The sequence below is a fragment of the Amblyomma maculatum genome, chromosome 1 (assembly GCF_055883805.1).
Source record: "Amblyomma maculatum isolate TAMU_Amacu chromosome 1, ASM5588380v1, whole genome shotgun sequence".
Taxonomy (NCBI): domain Eukaryota; kingdom Metazoa; phylum Arthropoda; class Arachnida; order Ixodida; family Ixodidae; genus Amblyomma; species Amblyomma maculatum.
In genome coordinates this window covers 30,876,568-30,899,041 of record NC_139344.1, presented here as the reverse complement: position 1 = coordinate 30,899,041, position 22,474 = coordinate 30,876,568, and the positions used below count along the sequence as shown (strand labels likewise).

At 44.2% G+C, this 22,474-nt stretch overlaps 1 protein-coding gene across 1 annotated transcript in view; it reads right to left on the bottom strand.

The window, feature by feature from the left end:
* The window catches only part of Hpf1 (Histone PARylation factor 1), a 43,783-nt gene that overhangs the window by 3,245 nt on the left and 18,064 nt on the right, over positions 1-22,474 (bottom strand). The window contains exons 5-6 of the mRNA XM_084587909.1: positions 16,862-16,960; positions 13,035-13,264 (exon numbers count right to left, since the gene is read on the bottom strand). Coding sequence (XP_084444035.1) covers positions 13,035-13,264; positions 16,862-16,960 — 329 coding nt within the window. The remainder of the gene's footprint in view (positions 1-13,034; positions 13,265-16,861; positions 16,961-22,474) is intronic.

Below are 22,474 nucleotides of genomic sequence, written 5' to 3'. Positions count from 1 at the left end.
GCCATATTTAAAATTCCTGTAATCTATAGCTCTTAAACTTTAAATCCTGGTTTGTGATTACGAAACATTTAAGCAGTATCATTTAAATACCATCAGTCCTATTCAGGACTAAGGATTGGGTTGGCTACATCAAAAGTTCACACATAGTAGTAAACTAAAAAATTACACATGAAATGCAGTCATGACCAAAGGAAAAAAATTAGTGAACAGCATGTCTACACGCGCTAATTCAGCAATTCAGATAACAGAGAATTACGGCTCTTAGCACATACAATATTATTGATAAGTTTACAATCTCACTTCGGACATAGTGACTAGCTCAAGTGGAAGATGCATACAGAAAATAGGAGGACAGTTACTCATGTGATAGCAAATATATCCGAATCTAGCAACCAACTAGCCCAGATAAGAGCTTTGGTAGTACAGTCTCGTGCTCTTTTGATAACAAAGGAATACTTCATGTAGTCTTTTGGAAATTTTTTCTTCTACGTGGTTATTTGGAATGTTGACCCTTTTTTTTACTGTGGCATGTAAATGAGGACTAAATGGCTCAGTGAGAACTTGGATGGGTTGAAGGTGGCCTTTAGGTGGAAGCTGCTGTATCTTCCGATGCTGGCACAGGTCACAAGCTGCAACGTAGCGGCAAACCAAGCGATAAAGGCTAGGTCAGAAAAACCGCCAGCGCACACTATCATAAGTGCGTGACACTCCCAGGTGCCCTGCTGTAGGGGTGTCATGAAGTTGGGCCAGAGCAAAGGTCCACACCATCTAGGCGCATGTTGCATCGTAACCATGTATCGTTGCGCAGCACAAACATATTGACGGAAGGATCGGAGTCGTATGTAAGCAGCTGATCAACAACAGGTCGCAGGGAAGGATCAAGACTATGTTTGGTGCCAATCTGCAGATCTTGATTCTTATAGCGCTGACGAAACACCACAGGAAGAAAGACACAAAAGGACAGAAGCGCAACTTCCAACTTTAATGAGCAGAAAAGGAACCCAGGCATTCTTTTATAATCTCTGGTCTGCAAGAATGTGCGATAACCCCCACACTAAATCAGAAAAAAACAGTAACACTAGGCAGGATTGAACCAGTTCAATCATGACAAAACACATGGGTGAAATGCAGGTCGCACGGATAAAGACAAGAAACAAGAAAACGATAAAGGCAAGCAACCACAAGAGATTAAAAACCCTTTTTTACTCTGTGCCCCATGAGGGCCTGTTTGCATCTGTTCGAGAGCATTTGGAAGACTATGGGGAAGTTGGGTTTCAAAATGAAGTGGGGATCACAATAGGGAATTTCTTAGACCTGTTACTGTTCTATCTGAATTCCACAGCTGTTTATTTCCAAGACAAATTTTGTGCAGAGGCAAGGCATCTGCATTGGATCGTCAGTCGCTCCGGTCTTGTGCGAAATTTTTCTGGCTTCTTTTGATCGGCGACTAGAAGCTTGTTTGTGCAACTCGGCAGTCTCTCGAATATTTAGATATGTAGATGACTATCTTGTGCTTCTTAATGTACCTGCCCATTGTGACCCTGATACTTTTATCGCCCAGACTCTGAGTTCTTTTAATTCTATCTCGACTGGATTGAAATTTACGCATGAATTAGTAGATAATGGTTGCCTTCAATTTCTGGACCTGAAACTTTCCTTCACCAACACACACGTGTGTTGGATGTATCAGCCTCGCTCAAAGAAGACTCTTTTAGCTTATGATAGCTCCCACTCAAAGATTGTAAAGCGTGGCATAGTTTCACTTTGCCTAAGATCTGCCCTAGATAAATCTTGTCCGCACAAGATGGATGAAAGCTTCCAGTATCAGACTGGAAGAATTCTTTCTGCAGGCTACCCTGTGCATATGGTCACCAGCGTGTCCGAAAGCCTTCTTCAAAGGATCAAGAAGCCAGGCAACAAACGAGAGGCCAAAAAGAAACCTGTGCAGGTTATTCCCTATCTGCATGGTCTCTCGCACAATTTGAAAAAAGTGGCAGCCAGGCATGGTGTGCAGCTAATCTTTTCAGCTCCCTGCAAGCTGTCACGCATTTGCCCGATGGTGTCAGGAAAGCGTTTCAACCAGGCCTGTACTATAAAGCATCAAAACATGTTCACCCAGTGCACCGGCAAGGTGGTGTACGAGATTCCGTTGACCTGTGGCAAGGTTTATGTGGGACAGACGGGGAAATGTTTCAATGAGCAGGCTCGAAGGCACAATGTGACTATAAAGAACAAGACAGGAGGTAACCTTGCTATACATTGTAGCCGCTGTGAAAATTGCCGTCCCAAGTTTCAGGAAACCAAGTTTCTAGCCAAGGCACAGGACAAGACAGAAAGAGAAGTCATTGAGGCCTTTTACATTCATCAAAGAAAAGACAAGTGCGTTAGCACGCCCTCTATACTCCTTTCTAAAGACGAACTCTCCTTTTTGGAAGGATATGTGTAGTTTTTTCTCCGTTTTCTTCTTTTTTAATGTTTTTAATGATTTTAAGCGCCTTTTACACGCTCCCATCCACCGTTTGAGTTTTATGCTTTTATCTTTGACTTCTCTCTCTCATGTCATCTTCGGTTTTTAATCTCTTGTGGTTGCTTGCCTTTATCGTTTTCTTGTTTCTTGTCTTTATCCGTGCGACCTGCATTTCACCCATGTGTTTTGTCATGATTGAACTGGTTCAATCCTGCCTAGTGTTACTGTTTTTTTCTGATTTAGTGTGGGGGTTATCGCACATTCTTGCAGACCAGAGATTATAAAAGAATGCCTGGGTTCCTTTTCTGCTCATTAAAGTTGGAAGTTGCGCTTCTGTCCTTTTGTGTCTTTCTTCCTGTGGTGTTTCGTCAGCGCTATAAGAATCAAGATCATGTACCAACTAACCCGTCAAAAAGTCCTGCTCCAATCTGCAGAAAGTCAGTGATGGATAAAAAATAGTCACCAGTGCAGTCAAACAATTCAGGAGGATCGACGGAATGATGGGACGGTCAGCAATTGTGATGCAATCAGCCTGACTTGTAGACAATAGTAAAAGTGTATTTTTGTAAGCACCAGGTAGTGTCCTAACGTGACAACAGCCAACACAAGGCATGGTGGTCTGTCACCATGCAAAAGGGTCTCCCAAACAAATAAGGCCAAAATTTAGTTAATGCCCAAACAAGTGCGAGGCATTCCCGCTCTGTAACTGAATAGTTGCGCTCGGAAGGAGATAGCAGGCGAATGGCATAGGTAATTACATGGAAGTGGCCAGGATGGTATTGGGCAAGGATAGCGCCAATACCATGGCCACTGGCATCGGTGTGAAGTTCTGCAGTTGCAGAAGGGTTAAAATGGGCCAGGACAGGTGGTGCAGTGAGGGCCGAAATCAGGCCTTGGAAGGCGAGAGCTTCATCAAGGCCCCAAGAAAAAGCCGCAGTTTTCTTGAGCGATGAGCAGACAGGTAATGTTGGCGATGTCCCGGATGAATCTTCGGATATAGGAAAATCGTCATCAGCAGCCAGACTCTACCCCTGCAAAGTGAAGGCCTCTCCAATATTCCTCTAATTAACCCAGTCCTGTGCTAGCTGCATCCACCTGACCTCTGCAAGCTTCTTAACCTCATCTGCCCACCTGACTTTCTGGCGCCCCCTGCTATGCTTTCCTTCCCTTGGTATCCAATTTGTTTTCCCTTTCGACCATTGGTCATCCTCTCTTCGCACTACATGCCCTGCGCATTTTTTCTGGATTTCCAATAAAATGTCATTGTCTCGAGTTATTTCTCTCACACACTCTGCATGCTACCTATATCTTTATGTTACATCTACCATTTTTCGTTCCATAGCTCTCTGCATTGTCCTCAACATAAGTAGAACACCTTTTGTAAGCCTCCATGTTTCAGCCCCATAGGCGAGTGCCGGTAGGATGCTACTGTTATATACTTTCCTCTTGAGCGATGCCGGCAAGCAGCTAGTGATACACTGCGAATACTTGACAAATGTGCACAATCCTAATCTTATCCTCCTAGTTATTTCGCTTTTGTCGTCTGGATGTGCAGTTACTACCTGTCTTAAGTAGATATATTTGCCTACCACTTCCAGCACTTGGCTACCTATTGTAAACTGCTGATCCTTCCTGAGGCTATTGAACATTATTTTAGTCTTCTGCATATTTATTTTTAGGGCTACCTTTCTGCTTTTCCTGCCTAGGTCATCAACTATTCTTTGCAGTTCACCCCTTTGAGTTACTTAGCAAGGCAATGTTATCAGCAAATTGCAAACAACTGAGATATTCTCCATCAATCCTTATCCCTAACTGCTTCCATTCCAAATCTGAATATGTCCTCTAAGCAAGTAGTGAATACAGTAAAACCTCGTTTATCTGGATCTCATTAACTCAGGAATTTGGTTAACTCGGACTCGCTGCATGGTCCCGGCAAGACTGTGCATAGTTTAATGGCGGTAGACGCTCATTATCTCACAGGCATTTGATCGCACATCGGTTAACTCGGAGAACTCAGATGAGGGCTACTGACTTTCCTGCGCCACCGTGCGATATAGCACAGATGTGCATCCACAGCGGGCAGGCAACGGGAAACCTACGCAAGGCGAGTCGGTCAGCGCGCTGCTCGGCAAAAACGAAAAACAGTGGGGGAAAAAAAAGAAAAAAAAAAGGCTGAAGAGCACGAAATGTTGTGATGATAATAGCAAATTATGTAAGCAGTGGCTAGGTGATGCCAGTGACCGCAGGCTTCAAAGGGAGAAGTCACATCATCATCATCAGGGTGGTGAGACTGTTTGTATTTTGCTGTCAAATGACTATTACTGCTGTCCCGTGGCTGCACTGGCTGCACACCTGATTTTTTTTTTGTGCCGATTGTTTGTGATGCGATGGTGACAGCGCACGAATCATGAAAATAAGCGGCCATTGCTCTGTTCGACTGTGTTTGGGGCCTGTTGTGCTCCACAACCATGGTGACCGCCACTCCAGTGAAGCGACGACTATGATGGCATGCTAACCGATGACGACATATTATCGGAAGTTCTCGATGAAGACAGAAGTTGTTCAGGCGATGAAAGTCATGAGCAGCCACTGCTGCGATGTCACACTGCAAGAGGCCGCTGAGGCTCTCGCATTACTGGGGGAATTCTGCGTCGGATCATGTGACAATGAGCGTGCGCACCACCACAACTTGGTGGGACTGAAAAAAATTATCGCACAAATTCCGATGATGAAACAAACAAAAACAGCGCAGTTTTTCCTGCAATAAAGGTATGTATATGCCCAGATAATTTTTTTTCATGCTAAATTCGATAATCCGGAATTCGGTTAACACGGACATTTTTGCCGATCCCTTGCGATGTGAATTAATAAGGCTTTACTGTAGTACTGGGGAGACCCTGCCTCCTTGCGTAACACCTTTCTTTATGGAAATTTTATTACTTTATGCAGAATTATGGTTGTTGTGCAGCCACTATAGATATTGTTACGGACGAAAGAGGAAGAAGAGGGCAGTGGCGTGGGCAGGAGTGCGCGCGCTAGACCCGTTCACAGATTCATTAAATGTCATCTCATGACCAAATGCGCAAAGTCCGGGATCGTGAAACACACATCGTAATTCTCCTTGTCTACCGTGAGGATGATAGTAGCGGGATTCCACAAGTGACAGATACTTCCCTGTAAACCGGTGAATAGAACGGCCGTTGAACTTTGATGTGTTGAACAAAACGCTGGTGGTGTTTGACAAGGGACGCATGATGTACAGTGTGCACTAGGCTTTCACATTTCTCCACTGCAGACTCTTCACTGCTCTCAAAATGTTCTTTTACTGATGACATCCCTCACTTTGTCCCATAAGCAAACATCTGATGTTTGCCTATGCCTAATCTCTTCTTCACCGCTTTAAGGCTACCACCGTTATTTAGAGCATGCTCGATTATGTCAGACACCTTGCAGCCTACCTTTGATAGCTCTGTCAATTCTATCCTATCTACTGGATTTGAGACTTTCATTCTTTGTCATCTGTTAATCAAATATTTCGTCTGCTTAAATAATTTACCGATATCTTCTCTAACTATCCTACCATCCACTTCTACCCGCACTTAGTAACTTTTAAAGGTATCATTCATCGCTTCTATACTGAAGTCGTCTTCCTCGGTTAAACCTGAATCCTATTATGTAACAAAATCCTGAATTCTATTTTCCCTCTCACCTCTAATTTGTTGAACTTCTTCATTAACCTATTCCGTTCCCTCTTCAAACATAGACTAATTCTCTAGGCTATAGGAACATAAGCCGAGGAAACTGTGCACATGAGCTGCGCAACGCGGAGCTGGGAAATCACGGATGACACGAACTTTACCAAGGTCAGACTTGACTTTTGCGGCGTCAACCAAGTGGCCAAGGACCTTTATCTGGCGTTGGCCCAAGCGGCGTTTTTATTTATTCAACTAGAGAGCAGCCCAGTAGAAGATGGAAAGTATTCTAGAAAGATGGGCAAGGTGGGCTTCATATGTTAGGGAAAAAACTACGTCATCCAGGTAGCATAAAGTGGTCCATTTGAAGCTGCGCAGGAGAGAGTTCATCACATGCTCGAAGGTCACGGTAGCTTCGCAGAGACCAAAAGGTATCACAGTCCATCAGGGGTAAGAAAAGCGGTTTATAGCTGACTCCACACAGGCAGTCCAGCGCGTCGTCTATTCGAGGCAGAGGATAACCGTCTTTCTTGGTGATCGCACTCAGGTGGCGGTAATTAACATAGCATCTCCAACTGTCATCTTTTTTTTTTTTTTCTCACTAAGACGACAAGTGATGCCCATGGAGTGCTGGAGGGGTCAATAACGTCGTTCACCAGCACCTTGTCCACTTCAGTCTATCTGATTTGGCGTCTAGGAAGGGATACACGATACGGCCGGTGGTGGATCGGGCTGGCAGCACCTGTAGTGATGCAGCCTGTGACAACGAAAGTTGGGCCAAGGGGACAGCTGCTGAAATCAAAGATGTCCTTGTAGGAATCCAAGAGTCAGGAGAGGGTGAGCGCGAAGGTGCAAGGTCTGGTTGCAAATCTGTAGTGATCATTGCAGAAATAAGGTCGGAATGGGAAGTGGCCAAAAGTGGTGGTGCAGAATGAGCAGGTAGGGGCCCACGTGTGACAGCAGAAAGTGTGCATTCGGCGAGGGGAGACAGATCTGCTAGTGCGATGCCTTGGGGCAAGACTTGGGCCAAGAGGCTGAAGTTCAGAATCGCATTGTAGGCGTGGTTGGCAGTGATGGCGATGACAGCGAAGTATGACGCTGCGCTGAAGAACGTCAGTGATAGACCAAGCGAGGTAAGCGCCATCAGGAACAGAAGGAAATGGAGGCATGGGAATACAGATGGCAGCTTCGGGCGTAAGGCGACAAATAAACTCAGCAGTGCTATGGTCCCTGGAAAAACTTGCTAGTCTTTCGTTTCCGCGCTCCTCCCTATGGAGAGGGGTGTCCGCTCTCATAATGCATGCGGCGGTGGTGCTGCACGCAGTCGGAGTGCGGTCGGCTTCCTCGTCGCCGGCGTTGCTTCTACCCGCCAATGCTACGGGCTGTCGTGCGTCACTGCTGATTTTGTGCGTGTTTTATACCCCAGTCAAGCGTGCAAGTTAAAGTGCACTTCCGCGGAGTGCACTTCGCAGCTTGAATGAGACTTTATGCTACACAGTGCTAAACGGGAAAGCGAAGTGCACTCGCATAAGCCCTCATTGGTACAAAACTAGCAACTGAAAAACATGTTTCAAGAAATTGGAACCTCCAAGCGCGAAGTTCAGGGAGCTGCTTTTTAAAGTAGTAAAACATTTAAAAAATGCTTAAAATTTGACACCGGGCCATGATTCATAGAGCCATTACCAACGAACACCATGAACAATAACAACCGCCCCCTAACTGAAAATGGCGTAGCCGCAGTGGCGCACCACTCATAATGCGGAAGTTGCGTATGTGGTTACATCACGTTTTTGTTATTTGATATTTTGCCCGTCGCTATTATAAAACATTTCATCAAATGAAAATATGTACAAAACACGTAAAATCAACTTGTATACATATCTTATTACATAATACATTTGTGACGAAGAAATTTCTGCCGGCGAGGCTACGTGCTCAGCCCTCGAAGTCTGTATTGCGAACGCACTCCGATCTGAGTGCACACTTTGGCAAGTGCACTTATGTTACGCTGTTTAGCAGCGGCAGAGTGCACTTTTTGTAAGTGACACTCGCCGTAAGTGCACTTTACTTTGTGCGCTTGACAGGGGTATTATTTTGCTTGTTGTGATGAAAGCGCTTGAAACTATGCTTTTTAATGCATAGATTTCTCACGCTGTGTTACCTTCGACAACAAGGTGAATGTTGAATACTTAGCCCTTTCCACAGCCAGCTCAGCAGAAAAAAAGCCTGTTTGTTACAGCACCAACTGCAGCGCGTCGTCTGCTGTAAAAAGATGCATTGGAAAATTAAAACCATACCTGACGACATGAACGGTGAGCGATGCAGCTAGAAGCAAATACAAAAGAATACAGTTAAACCTCTATGTAACGAACCTCCATGTAGTAAATTCCTCCATATTACGAAGTTTTTCAATTCCACAATGCTGCCCCCATTCAAGCACATGTATTTGAAAACTCTATGTAACGAACATGTCACGCCGGTTGACCTTGACATAACGAACTCGTGGCGCCGACTCCCTCTTAGCTAGTGCCGAGTCACTGGAAATTTGGTGCAACTCAGAAAAATTCAGGACTATAAAACACGAACTGAAGTGAGAGGACCGCCTACTATAACAACGAGTGACCGCAGTTGATCCAGAGCTTTGCGTTTCAGCGCCGACGCTGCATCTGCTTGGCAGACGCAGCAGTCTCCGCTGCTTTTGCTGCCGGAACATAACACTACAATAGTTCATACTTAAAAGCAGCAAAAAATAACAGAAAAATGACGTGGGGCAAGCAGCGCGTGTCTATCACTGCCACGCAGTTGCTCGCGGGCTACCGCACATCAGTAGCGGGAACAGCGGAGCGTGCTGACGCGAGGCAGAGTCGGTTTCCTGGGGCAACAGTGGTGGGCGAGCACGAGCGTGGCGCCAGTGCACGCATGTAGCGCGCGCTCTCCCCTAGATTGATTCCTCCTCCACCTCCTTTCCCCGCTCACTCATAGACGCGTCGCGCAAGCCACAGAGGAGGTGGAGGGTGCCGCCACAGTCACGCCGCGCTATCAGCGCGGTCGCGAAACATTTCGCCGCTTCCATGACTTCGAATAATTCTGATTTCCATAAACACTTTCAAGATGGTTTTCCTTACATCAATCCATAATCTGGTTTTCGTTCTGTATTGTCCTGTTGGGTCTTCACGCGAAAACTGCATGTAACGAAAACCTGGATGTAATAAAAAATCGCGGACATTTTACAGCTTTGTTATAACCAGGTTTAACTGTAAATGAATAATAATGAATCCTTTATTACAAGGGAGCGATATGCCTCACATATCCATTTTAGAGAATGAAAAGCAGTCGGCACGTATATGTGGCGGTCACTAAACAGTGAAAGGGCAGAAAAGCAGCAAAGATTGAAACTTTTGAAGCTGAGAAGATGCAACTGATGCAGCTATTGAGAGAAGGCCTAAAGAAGTAATCTTTTTGTTTATTTAATGTTAAACTGTAACTGACCTCGTCAGGCGAAGCAATGCAGGTGTGCGTGTTGCAAAATAATGTTTATATAATCTTGTACACATACATTTATGAATCATGTTTATTGATTTCAGCTTTGCATAGCTCCTATGTGCACTTGTCTTTCTTTGGTAAATGTTACATGTACCAAATAAAACTTTGAAGACTCCATCTTTGTGTTATTGTGTAATTTCGTTTTGTGCACTGCAGAGAGAGTAGTATAGTGGTAAAGGGTTTTGCTCTATTAAAAAAAAAAAGAAAACAGAAGTAAAATATATGTAGGTGCGGGCCGCGGTATAACTGCCATTTATTCCTTGGATATCTGATGTGCAGCCGTAAGAAAAAATCGATAGGATAGATAGCATAACATGAAAGATGCATAGCAAATTTAGGAAATGTAAACAGCGCAAGGCATGCAACCACAGACGCAAGAGAACACAATGTGACACGCGTTGTGTCACGTTGTATTCTCTTGTGCCTGTGGTTGCATGCCTTGCGCTGTTTCATTTCCCAAATTCAAGATGCACCAACCCGCCTAATGATGCACAGTAAAAAATAGTGAAGAGAACTGTGTTCGCAAATATACACCGTAATCATGCGTACACTGCATCTACACCACAAAGATTATGTGAAAAAACTGCTTCTACGCATGTTTTTCAGAGTCCCGTGCAGTGTGCGAGAGTAAAAAAAAAAGAGCTGAAGTAAATGCTGCATCCACATTTAGAACATTTAAGTGGTAAATCGTAATGAACAGCAGAGTTCAAATGCAACCTTTTCTGGTAATCTAAAGCACTATTCATGTGCGAAAATTATTAAGAAAAACAGAGGCCGAAGAAAGCACACAGTTGAAAGCAACCAAACTAGCTCGGCTGTACATGACCATCAGCAGGCAGCTCGCCCGCGCCCGCACTCACCCGCACGCTTACCCGCCGGCTGACCGCATCCCGGCTACGCACAGCGCCACCGCTGCATGCATTACAGAAGCGACCCCTCCGTGGGTGTAGGACAGAAAGTTTTTCCAGGAACCGTAGCGGTGTGGAGACTGGGCTTCTGAGAGGCGTTGTCAGAGTGGAGCAGAAGGTACAAGCGCAGAAGGCTAGCGGAGCAATCGATAAAGGCAGCATGAGTGGTCAAAAAAATCTATGCTAAGAAGCACATGGTGAGGACAGCGGTCTATGACGGTGAACAGCACAAAGGAAGTATGGCCGACAATACTGAAAAGAACAGTGCCCATTCCATTGACAGCAGCGCAATGCTATTGGCAACACGAACGACGGAGGAAACAGCAAGGGTCAAACTATATAGACGTTCACGAAAGGATGAACAAAGGACAGAAACTTAGGTGCCAGTATCAATCAAAGCACACTTTCCACATAAAGGTCAAGAAGGCTGTGTCTATCAGCCATGGACAGGAGAGGATTTTCGGGCCAAGTCGGCAATGCAGCGTCACCTCCGGGCGATGCACTGGTTAGTTTTCCCAAAGGGAGCCACAATGGTGGGGACAGGACGGGCGGTGAGGTTGCAGCAATCGGGATAATGGTGCTTAGGGATGGCAAGCGGCTAGACCTGCATGGGGCTGGAGTGTTGAAGGCAAGGGGAGGGCCATCCCTTGGCGATGGCAGGAGGGGTCCACAGTCGTCGCGTCGAACGTAAGAGCAACAAGGTCCAAGAGGCAAAAGCAGCGGCTGCGGCAATGGCGAGAAATATGGCCAGCGTGTGAGCAGTGAAAGCGGATGGGTCATCCATCCGAGGTGCGCCATTCTGAAGCAGTACGGATGCGGCAGCGCGCAGAGGACTGAATCGGAGCAGCATCAGCAACTATTGGTGTGGCGTGTTTGGAACAAGGTAAGTGCATGCTCTCCAGTGCGTGCTTCAATAAAAATGGCCTCCCTTTTTGCATCGTCTATGATTTGCTTTTAGCATATGTTACTGATGGTGCCACAAGTTCTAGGATGAAGTGGTGATTACGGCCACCTAAAACTTTTGTCAACGAGGTGTACATTCCTCTGCCGTAATAGCATTAAGTGCGAAAACTGAAATTAATGCTACTTTACACTAGAAAAGTGTGGAACTGCTGCCTGGTGGGTGAGATTTATATAGTTTTCGAGACATCACTTTAGTCCATGCCAAACTGTCATTGTGTCTGTGCTCATGGTTTCCAGCATTGGCCTACATAAAAAAAGGCTCATGCGCTGACTGAAAAGTTCTAAACAAAATTTCTCTACACCATTTCAAACAAAACTGCTATGCAGTTGACCACTTTAGACAGGAAGCTTTCCATGGTGCCAAAAAAATTAGATGAATACATTCCAGTGTTTTGTTCCTTTAAAAGCAGATTAAGGGTCCTCCCCAATCTTTTTTACTGTGCTGTTCACCCAAATCTCATTTATAGGGTACTACTGATAGTAAGGCAGACTGGAAACTGCCCAGGCAGTGCAAATGTATCCAAAAATCATGTGCCATAACAGACAATCTCAATTTATTGTTTGCAAGGTTGCACTAACAGTGCAGATATGTCCAAATGTGCTATACTACAAGAATGAAAAAAGTACTCATATATTAAAAAAAAAAAAGGAATACACATACATGTGTTCATGCATGTGAACCATTGATCATTGATTTGATGTCAAGTGCTTTGCTTTATAGATGTCAAGCACAAAACAATGATTTTTTATCGTAACTTAAACAATAACACAATGCATCTTACAAATCAGCCTGGCCCCACAGTACTACTGCTGTTTTTACAAGTACACAGTGCTTCATTAATACTCAAAACTTGGTATGTGCTCTGAAACTTCTATGCTGCCTTCAGCACTCTACAACAAAGATTCCCAACCTTGATCCTGCGAAAACCAGGAGGGCCTTGGAGTGCATTTTAGGTTTCCAAACCACCTCATACATGCATCCCTTGCCTTGACCTCCATCTTGCATTTATCTAATTTTAGTTTATTTAACTGCTCATAGTAGACTACTTCACTATACAGACAGTCATCATGAACTGAATTCCTGAGGAGCAGTGGCTCGGTGTGTCATGCATGTCCAGAAAGAAGAGACAGAAGCTAAGACACACAGCGTTCATCAGCATCTTTCAAAAGCCACTGGGGGCTCTGCAAGGCTAAAACAATCAAGAACCAATGCTCAAAAGGTTTCATAAATGAGAAAAGCTCCCCTTTTCTCTGTGTAGAGCTTTCAAACAAGACTGACATGAGAGTTTCGCAGCACCACTTAAAGAGAGCTCTGGATGAAGACAAAGAAGTAGCCTGCATACTTTTAACAAAAGTAGTTTCTAGGAACATGACTACTGCAGCATTGCTTCACAGAAAAGTGCTGCAGTCAATATTTAAGCCGTTTCCAATCAAATTTTCAAATCATAAAATAGAACTCACAATTTGAAAGTGGCATCTTTCGGTAGCCCACAGCAGTCTTGCTGTCATAAGGCACCACCATTCCTGCACCGTGAAACGTGGCACTCTGCGGTTTGGCTCGCTTCTTGGATCCTTCTTGCAACGAGTGACCCTTGGCCTCGGCAAATTCCACAAGTGCTCCGTTTAACTTGCGTAGCTTTGCCTTCTTCTGGGCTTGTTCAGAGGTCTTTAGGGCTCTGGATATTTGTTTGCTGGGAGCCCAAAGGTGAATGACAATTCAGAACATTTTGTGCAAAGCACTTTCATCTTTAGGAAGAATACAGTACAGCAGGGCTGCTTGCACACATGTCCTTGAAAATGCATTTAAACTACACCTCATCTGAAAAGCAAGTGATCTAGTTTGCAGCATTCCTTTGTTATGCAACCGAATCATCACGCATACACATAATTCAGACCAGCATAGCACCGGCAGGGGTGGAAGAGGGCTTGAATATGTTGGAGCAGCTCAGAGAGCGGTTATAATAGCATTTTGGAGCATTCGAGTTATGTATTGGAGCCCATTTTTAGGATGAAACACCACTCATAACTTCTGTTGTCTACTCCTGACGTATGAAGTCCTTCTTTTTATTCCTTTTTATGCAACATTCAGTGCTTTTGCCAACTAGGCATGCACCTTTGACAAGACAAGACAAATGGCCAGAACACGTAATGATGAGCCAAGAGGGGGCAAGTCCTTGCTGCCTTACAGTTCAGCCCACTATAAGATCGTTAAGAGGGGCATTGTGAACCTATGTTTGACAAATGCCCAAATGAAGTCCTGTGTCCACTCTATGGGCCACAGCCTCGAAGAACAAACTCAGCGGCTGATAAAAGCTGGCAAACTTAAAGGAAGTCAAATGACTGCTGCTGCACACCCCGAACACAAGGTTGCTGTGGTGCATTATCTGCACACTATTTCTCCCAGGCTCAAAAGGATCGGGCAAAAGGCAGGTGTCCGTGTTGTGTTCTCGGCGCCTGACAGCTATCCAAGCTTTGTCGCAGAGTGAATGCCCCAGCTGTGCGAGAGCCAGCCTGGTCTGTTAGGCACCAGACACCTTACGTTCCCAAGTTGGTGTGGTTTATAAAATTGCTCTGAGCTGTGGCAAGGCCTACGTGGAGCAAACTGGGCATTGACTCAATGAACGTCTTAGGGAACACTCAAATAATGTGCACAACACTGTAAAGAGTAACCTGGGTGTTGTGGGAAACGATCTCCCATCGTCCCCTTTAAAGTCGGCTTTCCCCTGCGGAGGTTACTCTAGCTATCGCGGAATGGCGCCAACATTGGTGGTTAACATTAACTATCGATAGATGGTGCCAGCGTTGCAGCAGCACAAGCGCTACTCCTGATCTTGTCACCGTGCACGCGGAAAAAGCCAACTCCCTTCCGCATAGGGACTTGGACGCGAGCGGACATCTCCTCGCGGCACTCCACAGTCACCGGCGAGGTGAAGCTTCGTGGGACTTATCCCACTTGCCCGTCTTGCCCAGCCTCGGAGTTTATCCCCTGCCCTAGCGTGGGCGAATATTCGCCCGTAGCCCTGCTGGTGAGTCAGACGACCTGTATTCATTAGTGTGTTTTATTGCTAGCTGGCGTTGTCGTTATTGCAGCAATAAATGCCTGTTTGTTGTAAGCACGTGTTTTTTCTTTGTTCCCAAGAGCATGGCCCGCAGTGGTCGGCGTGCGCTCGGTAGCGCACGCGATCACTGTGTGGGATCGACAGTTGGGACTGTCAGCCGCGACTAAGCGGGGAAAACGTATTTATCCCTCTATTACAACCCCACACTGTCCACTGCCTAAAGTGCCCCTCTTGGTCCTGTGAACCTTCCCTTCATAAATGCACTGTCATTGCGAGATATGCGCATCAGATCACCCGCGAAATCATAGAAGCCACCCACATTCTAAAGCCGGGACAAGATTGTGTTTGTACACCCTCGATAGAACTAAGGAAACGCAATTTAGACTATTTGAGCCATGCACAGAGTAGTTCTAGTATTTAGGATCCCAGACTACACATCCTTTAGCTCTTAGTGGCCTTTTAGCATTGTTTTTCGGTATTCTGCTTGTAATGCCCCTTTTGGCACTTTTATCACTTTTAATTTTCATTCTCCTTTTAACGGCCTTTTTGGCTTTTTATTGCATTTTGTTTTCATGTCATCGCATAATGTTATTTGTTACCCTTTTTTTTGCCAATTGGCTTCGTCCTTTTATCGCCCTCCCATTATTTTTCCTAGCTTAGTTGTCTCATTTCATTATGTTCAGCTTTATCATCTCAAGTCTTTTCAAACTTTGTTGCGTTATCTTTCTGTCCCATGCAAACCCAGCAGCTGTTACCCATGCTTTCCCGCCCACTTTCGAACATATACCATTGTGTTGTCCTGCAATAAAATAACCAGTTCAAGTCAGTGCTGTGTTGTCATTTCTCCGCCGGGGTGGCGCAGTGGTTACGGCGCTCAACTACTGTTCCCAAGGACGTGGGATCGAATCCCGGCCTCGGCGGCTGCTTTTCGATGGAGGCGAAAGGCAAGGCGCCCATGTGCTGTGCGATGTCAGTGCACGTTAAAGAACCCCAGGTGGTCGAAATTTCCGGAGTCCTCCCCTACGGCGTCTCTCATAGCCTGAGTCGCTTTGGGACGTTAAACCCTACAAACCAAACCATTTCTCCCTTTGGTTATGTGTCTAGAGTGCGCTGTTTTGTTTTCCTAAGGTGAACTACCAACTAGCCCATTTTTCCATCCTTGCAAGTTTAAAACAACACAGGCTGACCTAAGCAACCTTTTGGAACAGACTTGCAGCAATGGAACACTTTCTTATACACCTCACGAACAAACACCAAGTTTGACCTAAAGCTTTTGCCTATGTTAACGTGATAGTTCAAATGTGGAGTTTACCCCTTCGATGAGCTCAAGCAGTGCCACTAGTTTGGGCGTTCACATTAATAGGCAGATTTCCGCTATCTTGTTCATGTTCTTTGATCCTAAGCCAGTGCTGATATATTCCCGAGCACTGGCCAGTAGTGCCTTCAGGCATGATAGATGGCATTAAAGTGTAGCCTTTTCCTCCTTCAGCTTCCTTACTTCATTGCCTCATGCCAGCAGCTTATTAAGCTTTTGCTTAAGCAATGCTGGTGCTTCAGTCAACAAGTTGGTGATAGGCCCTGTGTGGCCTTCCAACACCCCTGGGAAGTTTTCTAGAGATTGGCACCTTTGGCACCCTATAACGCTTCGAGTATGCTTTTGTCTAACATAGACCTGACACGCTTGTCGTTGACAAAGAGGCTAGATGGTGAAGTACCTGCTTGTTTTCAAAGCAAGAGCATTAGAAGAACTTTTGCACTTTCTACTGCCGAACAAGCTACCTAACGGTTCCTACCATGGTATTTAACGCTACCTGCTTCACTTGCTGCTCTCTGTTCTCTCTCCATCGGTGATTCAAAAGCCTGGGAAGATGTGCTATGTCACATGCACAGCACATTTTTACACATTTACCTGCAATCACTTGTGAGTCATACTAAATTTACTAGCGGAAAAATTTTAAATTATGCCTCACACTTCCCTAGCTTGCGAAAATTTCGTTTGCATTGAGTTCAGTGCAAGCAGCGTTATACCTCTGTTTCCAGTGCACTGTTATCGTTTCTGTGTTGAGCTAAATTTGATAGTAAAACATCACGACAACCGGTTAGGAGCAGTTTTGGAGCAATATTGCATCTTGGAGCAGGATGAAGCAGGGAAAGCAATTTGGAGCAGCGCTTCCACCCCTGCATCCAAAACACTTTGAAGAAACCAGTATTCCAAAATGACTTCCCCACCTGAGCACAGCAAACAAGTTTCCTGCAACTTGGGTGATTTTGCAGCCCTCTGACGCAGTATTGGATGCCAAGAACACAGGCATTTCTTCGGGGTCATCCCTGAAATAAACCAAAGAGCATTTTTCAAACATACACTTTTACGTGCAAGATAGGCATCATTAAACTAAATCATCCGCACAAAACAAGTGCACACTGGAAAGGTGCAGTTTAGTTCAAAATGGGTGATGCTGAAGGTTGCTAACTTGACAAAAGAGAGCCAGAACTAACAGTACCAAGAAAACGAGAGGAATGGCACGTGTAATACTATAATTTGGTATGCTGCCGAGTTCTAATTCCACAATTTAATGCATTAAAGACTGAAGTATACTGCAGAGAATTAGTGGCTCATGGTTTTCCCATCGATTCACTAACAAGATTCCTACTCTGCTCCTTCATGTCTGGCAACACATTAATAGCAAATAGGGCTATGAAAGATGATGCATTGGGAAACCCTGAATTAATTTCTACGATCTGACATTTTCCTAATGCTCAGTAAGATCTTTTTGTGAGTTATGCATTTTGCATCCATCTAAATGTGGCTTTCATGACCAAGATAGAAAATACACAGTTTGAAAACAGTAAACAGCTGGGAACAAAGAGAGAAATGAAAACAAGTGAGAGAAGAGATGCACAACAGCTCTGTATGCATTTTGTTTTTCTCATGTACTGTTTACAGTGGCATCACTAGGGTAAACAACATCCTGTGCTGAGGTACCACGAGTCAGATCTTTCCTGTGCATCACAAAGAGGTCACAAAAACCTACTTGATGAAATAATGACAAAAGAAAATGTATACACAAAACAGAAAATATTTGTACTTAAAATTGCTGGCTGTTTTCATTTGAGAGCCTTAAAGAGAGAGAACATTGGCCAAGATCTTGTCTCATATAGCAAAGATTGAGCACTACAATATCAAGGATAAGAGGCTTTACAATATTAATTTGCCATTGAAAATTGCATAAAAACAACTGAGGCGCTATCTTGCGGAGAAACCCTATTACTTTCACTGTAGTACCCACGGCCACGTGACTACATCTCTGCAAAATATCGCTGATTTTCTTAAGTGCACATTGTTCTTGTTTATTCTAGGAGTGCTTTTCATATTTTATTATATCTCGTGCTCTCTCCAGTGCGTCCTTAAATAAACACTCTTTCTTTCACATAGTGAGAGGCATGCTTTCAGCTTTTGTTACTAGATGGTGCCACAGTGTTTTGAATTCCGAACAAAATTCGAAGCCTAAATTTCAGTTTTCTGTTCCTTTAAAATATATGCCAATTAGTTTTGTGCACGTGGATTTCACGCTGTGCCTGTCATTACTTACGATACAGCGCATACAAAAGACGAGTAACAAACTAAACTGACTCAAAAAATTCTTAATTTTTTAGCTTCAGGGCACAATTCCATTTTGCATAGCTGTAAGTTGTACACAAGGAAAGAGAGCCTATTTTTAAAATTTCAAAACCTGCTACATAATTCAAGGTATTAAACTTGAAAGATGCAAATGAACACTGCATAGGCTGCCTTTCACACATTGCATATTCATGAATCGTTGCAACTACACATGGTAATCATGCGGGAAAAATTCCATCGTCTTCCACACCATGAAACATGAAATGCGTAGGCTTCTCCAGTATGGGTATTCAATCAATGCCAATGAATCAATGTGTGGTATGGGAAAGCCAAACTTAGTTTTCAAAAGTGTGTTTGGAACATTCGGCATTCTATACTAGAATGTCGATTATAACTTTCTAAAAAGCCAAACTTGCTTCCAATGTTGAAGGCCTGCTATATTGCAGTATAACCTCGGGCCCTAAAATGAATAACAAAGCCGATCAGTTCATTTCTTAATTATACATCTTTATCCAAATTTTGCTGTTGAATAAAAAATTCTCTCTTGCAGGGCAATCCACATGCAGAGAAGTGTCTGCAGTGGCCTTTATAAAAAAAAAATTCACATTGAACGATTTCAAACACTTGCCACAGAGGTGAAGAGAGGAGCACAAGTGCAATCAGACAACAGCAAGATACTCCGAGTGTGAAAACCTTTTTTCATCCTTTTCCGCACAGATAGCCATAAGACAAACCTTCACTGGCAAAATCACCTTTCTAGATGCAAATGGATCAGCTGCATAGTAAGTATTGGGCTGAACAACATGAACCGCACCAGGAAAATAGACTGATTTTCCAAGGCCCACTGCACATGCGCCCTTAATGGAAACAGCAAGCAGCCATCTTTGCTGCAGTCCTTTGCGGTGCCAGCTGTGCAAAGCCCACTTTCCTACACGCTTAGAGTGTCACTAGGTTCGTTAACAGCATCTATCCTTCCCAGCATAAGGCCGTCCTAGGGGAACCTTTTGAGAACAAAGAAACTTTGGCGACACAGGGATGCAGTGACCACATGACCACATCAAAAATACTGCATGCAACTCGATACGCTGCACATGGTGATCAAAACATGCTGTTTCCTTTCTCATTATTTCCAAAAAAAGAAAAAAGGAAACGAAAGCCACCAAGCATGCCAGTACACATTTTCACAAGATTAGGTAGTTTGCATTTCAGAACACAGGTTTTTTTTTTTATCCTTTGATATGTTTTTTTTTTTGTCTTTTCGTGCTTTTATCTAATGAAAAATGGAACACACTAACTTTTCTGTTTCCTTTCTTATAGAAACAAATATACAGTTATGTTCTATAAGCAGGTTCTTTCGTATCGTGTTTCATTGAATTATATGTCATATCGTACAGAATGAGCAGACATTGAAGCAGGACAATGGGCATAATTATACATCATTTCATTTCATCCTAGCAAATAAAAGCAAACGTGTACAGTGTTTATGGTTCATTTGTACTGTGCATACATCACGTAACCTTTCACTAGAATGCACACATCTTTTTGCAACAAGGATGTGCTGCACCTACTGCATGCACTAAAGCTGCGTTCGGGAATCAATTAGGTGCCAAAGTTTCATGTTCCATTTTGTAGGCTGCATACAACTTCTACACATTTTGTCTAATTTATAATGCACTTTCATATTATGCAAGCATACATAAATTAACGTTAAAGCGACCCCATTTTGTGGCTCAAAGCAGGTACCTAGGAATTATGAACGACTAATGCCATTTGTATTAAATAAACCTGTTAGAAGTGTACAGTCTCGTCCACTTCTAGCTATAACACGGCCACTGCTTTCAAGGTGTCATTGCATCCAACCCGGCCACGCAATAAACTAAAGTGACTGGCCATGTGAAGCAGCACATCCGGGTCCCTGTGTACTTGCATCGCTTTGCACCGATATCTGCCTGGGTCAGATGCAATGTTGCTTTAAAAGCAGTGACCATGTTATAGCTAGAAGTGGACGACCCTGTACATTCTCTGTGAAATCAGAACATAAGAGTAGAATGGGAAGGTTACATGCATTTCAGTGTATGTTTTGGTTGAATGATGGTTAGTCATGTGACCAAAACTGCCTTCAGAGCTGCCTGCTACAGAACTATATTTTTAATTTTAGGAGAATTTCATTTTATGAGATGCTGACAAAGTAATGATGTCATGACATATATTTGCAAAAATGCTACCCTATTTACGTATGGTCAAAGATGGATATACCAGAGAATTGCCCATTGGCTGCAATAATTTTATCAAAAATGTATTTTTGCAAATGTGGCAGAATGGGTTGGGACAAAGCAGTGAATGTGTGTAGAGAGCGCTTAGGTCTCACAGAAGCTAGAAAATATGGCATCAGGGCTTCACTCACTTCTACACAGTCGCACACCAGGTAGAAAACATTATTTATCACTAACGAGCACAGAAAGAATGACGAAGAAGGAAGTGAGAACACAAGCATGCACTGGCAACTGAATGTTCTTTTTTTTTTTTGCAGCAAAAAAAAAAGACAGACACAATGAAAAAGAAAACCTTCAAACCTTCTTCATCGCCATACTTTTGCACTTGTTAATCCTTTCGCTGTCACAAATGTATCGGTACGTTTTCGCGCTCCCCCCCCACAGTGTCACTGACGTACCGGTACATTCACTATCATGCGTTCAAAACTTCGCGCCTGTGCACGAAGCTGGTGCGCTTGAACTGGCTGTGCCATCAGTCAAATATTTCTACAAGTTCGTATTTTCGCCCCGCGCTATGTTGGTACGTATATATTGAAGAGTATGACGCGACCGCCCATCTCCGCCAACTTCTTTGCTGAGAGGTGCGGTCGCTCCGCGCACGCTACTCTATCGCGCTAAGCAATCATAAGGCGCGCGCATGCGGTTACAGGTTGAAGGGTTGTTCTGACATCTGCCGCAGGTTTGAAGGTTTTTATTTTTATTCTGTTTGCATGTCTACTACGAAGCGCCAAGTTCAGGGGCGCGCGCCACACGACTCATCACACGACTCGATCGCTGCTTTCGCTCTCTCTCGCCACGCCCTTGCTTACGGCTAGCAGCGGCAAAATAGGTTGTTTTAGCCTCTTTCCATCTCTCTCCGTCATCTTGAATTCACAACGTGCCATTTCTCTCCATTGTGCGGGCCACTGAAAGTGCGTCCTCCGTGCGCGCACTTACTTTTGGATGGCAGACTGCGCGGGACCTTCGACTGCGGACTGAAGCGATGGCTCTTCTGATTATGAATGCGAGCAGAGCTCCGATTCGGAGTCTCAAGAAGTATCGAGCAGTGTTTTTTCTTAATTATCCTCGTTTATCTAATTTATAGTCAGGCTAATGATGATGATGTTAATTACCAACACCTGCAGAACACTGAACTGTGCAGATTCCGTTGACTTATGTTGTTTGTATAGCAATCATAATGAAAAATAAATTGCTATGCTCGTTCCCTAAAACCAAGCCGACACTGGGGGTGTGTCACGGCCAGAAACACCTGACAGTGAAAGGGTTAATAAAGAACACACGTCAACTAGCCAATTGATGAGAAGGCTGTAAACTGAGCTTTATGAAATACAGTGCAGATGACACCAGGGTGGGACAAAGAAAACGGGTTTTGGAGTTCTTTGAGCAAAAAAATATGCATTTTGGAGCAGCTATGCCGAAGAAAATGTCCATTCTAGAGCAGCTATGGAGCAGAAATGTAATTATTTTGTAGCAACTTGTAGCATTTTGTAGCATGCGGTCAAACCCTCATTAAAATCGTAAAGGTCTCCGCTATCCTTTTTGCAATGCAATTCATAGAAGTACAGCTGTGCCCCATTAATATGACCCCTGTTAATATGGATGACCCGAATTATGAACAGTTTTTCTGGGGATGAAACTTTTTCAATGTATTTATGCCTCGTCAATATGGAGACTTGCTGTCGGGTCAATGGACAGGGGAAAAATGTACACTGCCCACTTGGGCCCATGTATTTTTGTCTCGTTAATATGGACAGGGCTTGAAAAAAGCAGAGGAGTCCGAACGCAAGTTAAAGAAGGGCCCTCCGCCCGCGAACCTACGCAACAGCCAGATGCCTGAACGAGTCCTGTGGAGTTGAAAAACAAACCAAAGCGGGCGTGTCGCCATTTTAGGAGGTGAGGAGGGATGCAAAAGTGGAGAAAAATGCAGACAGCAAACCGAGGGTCAGCTAA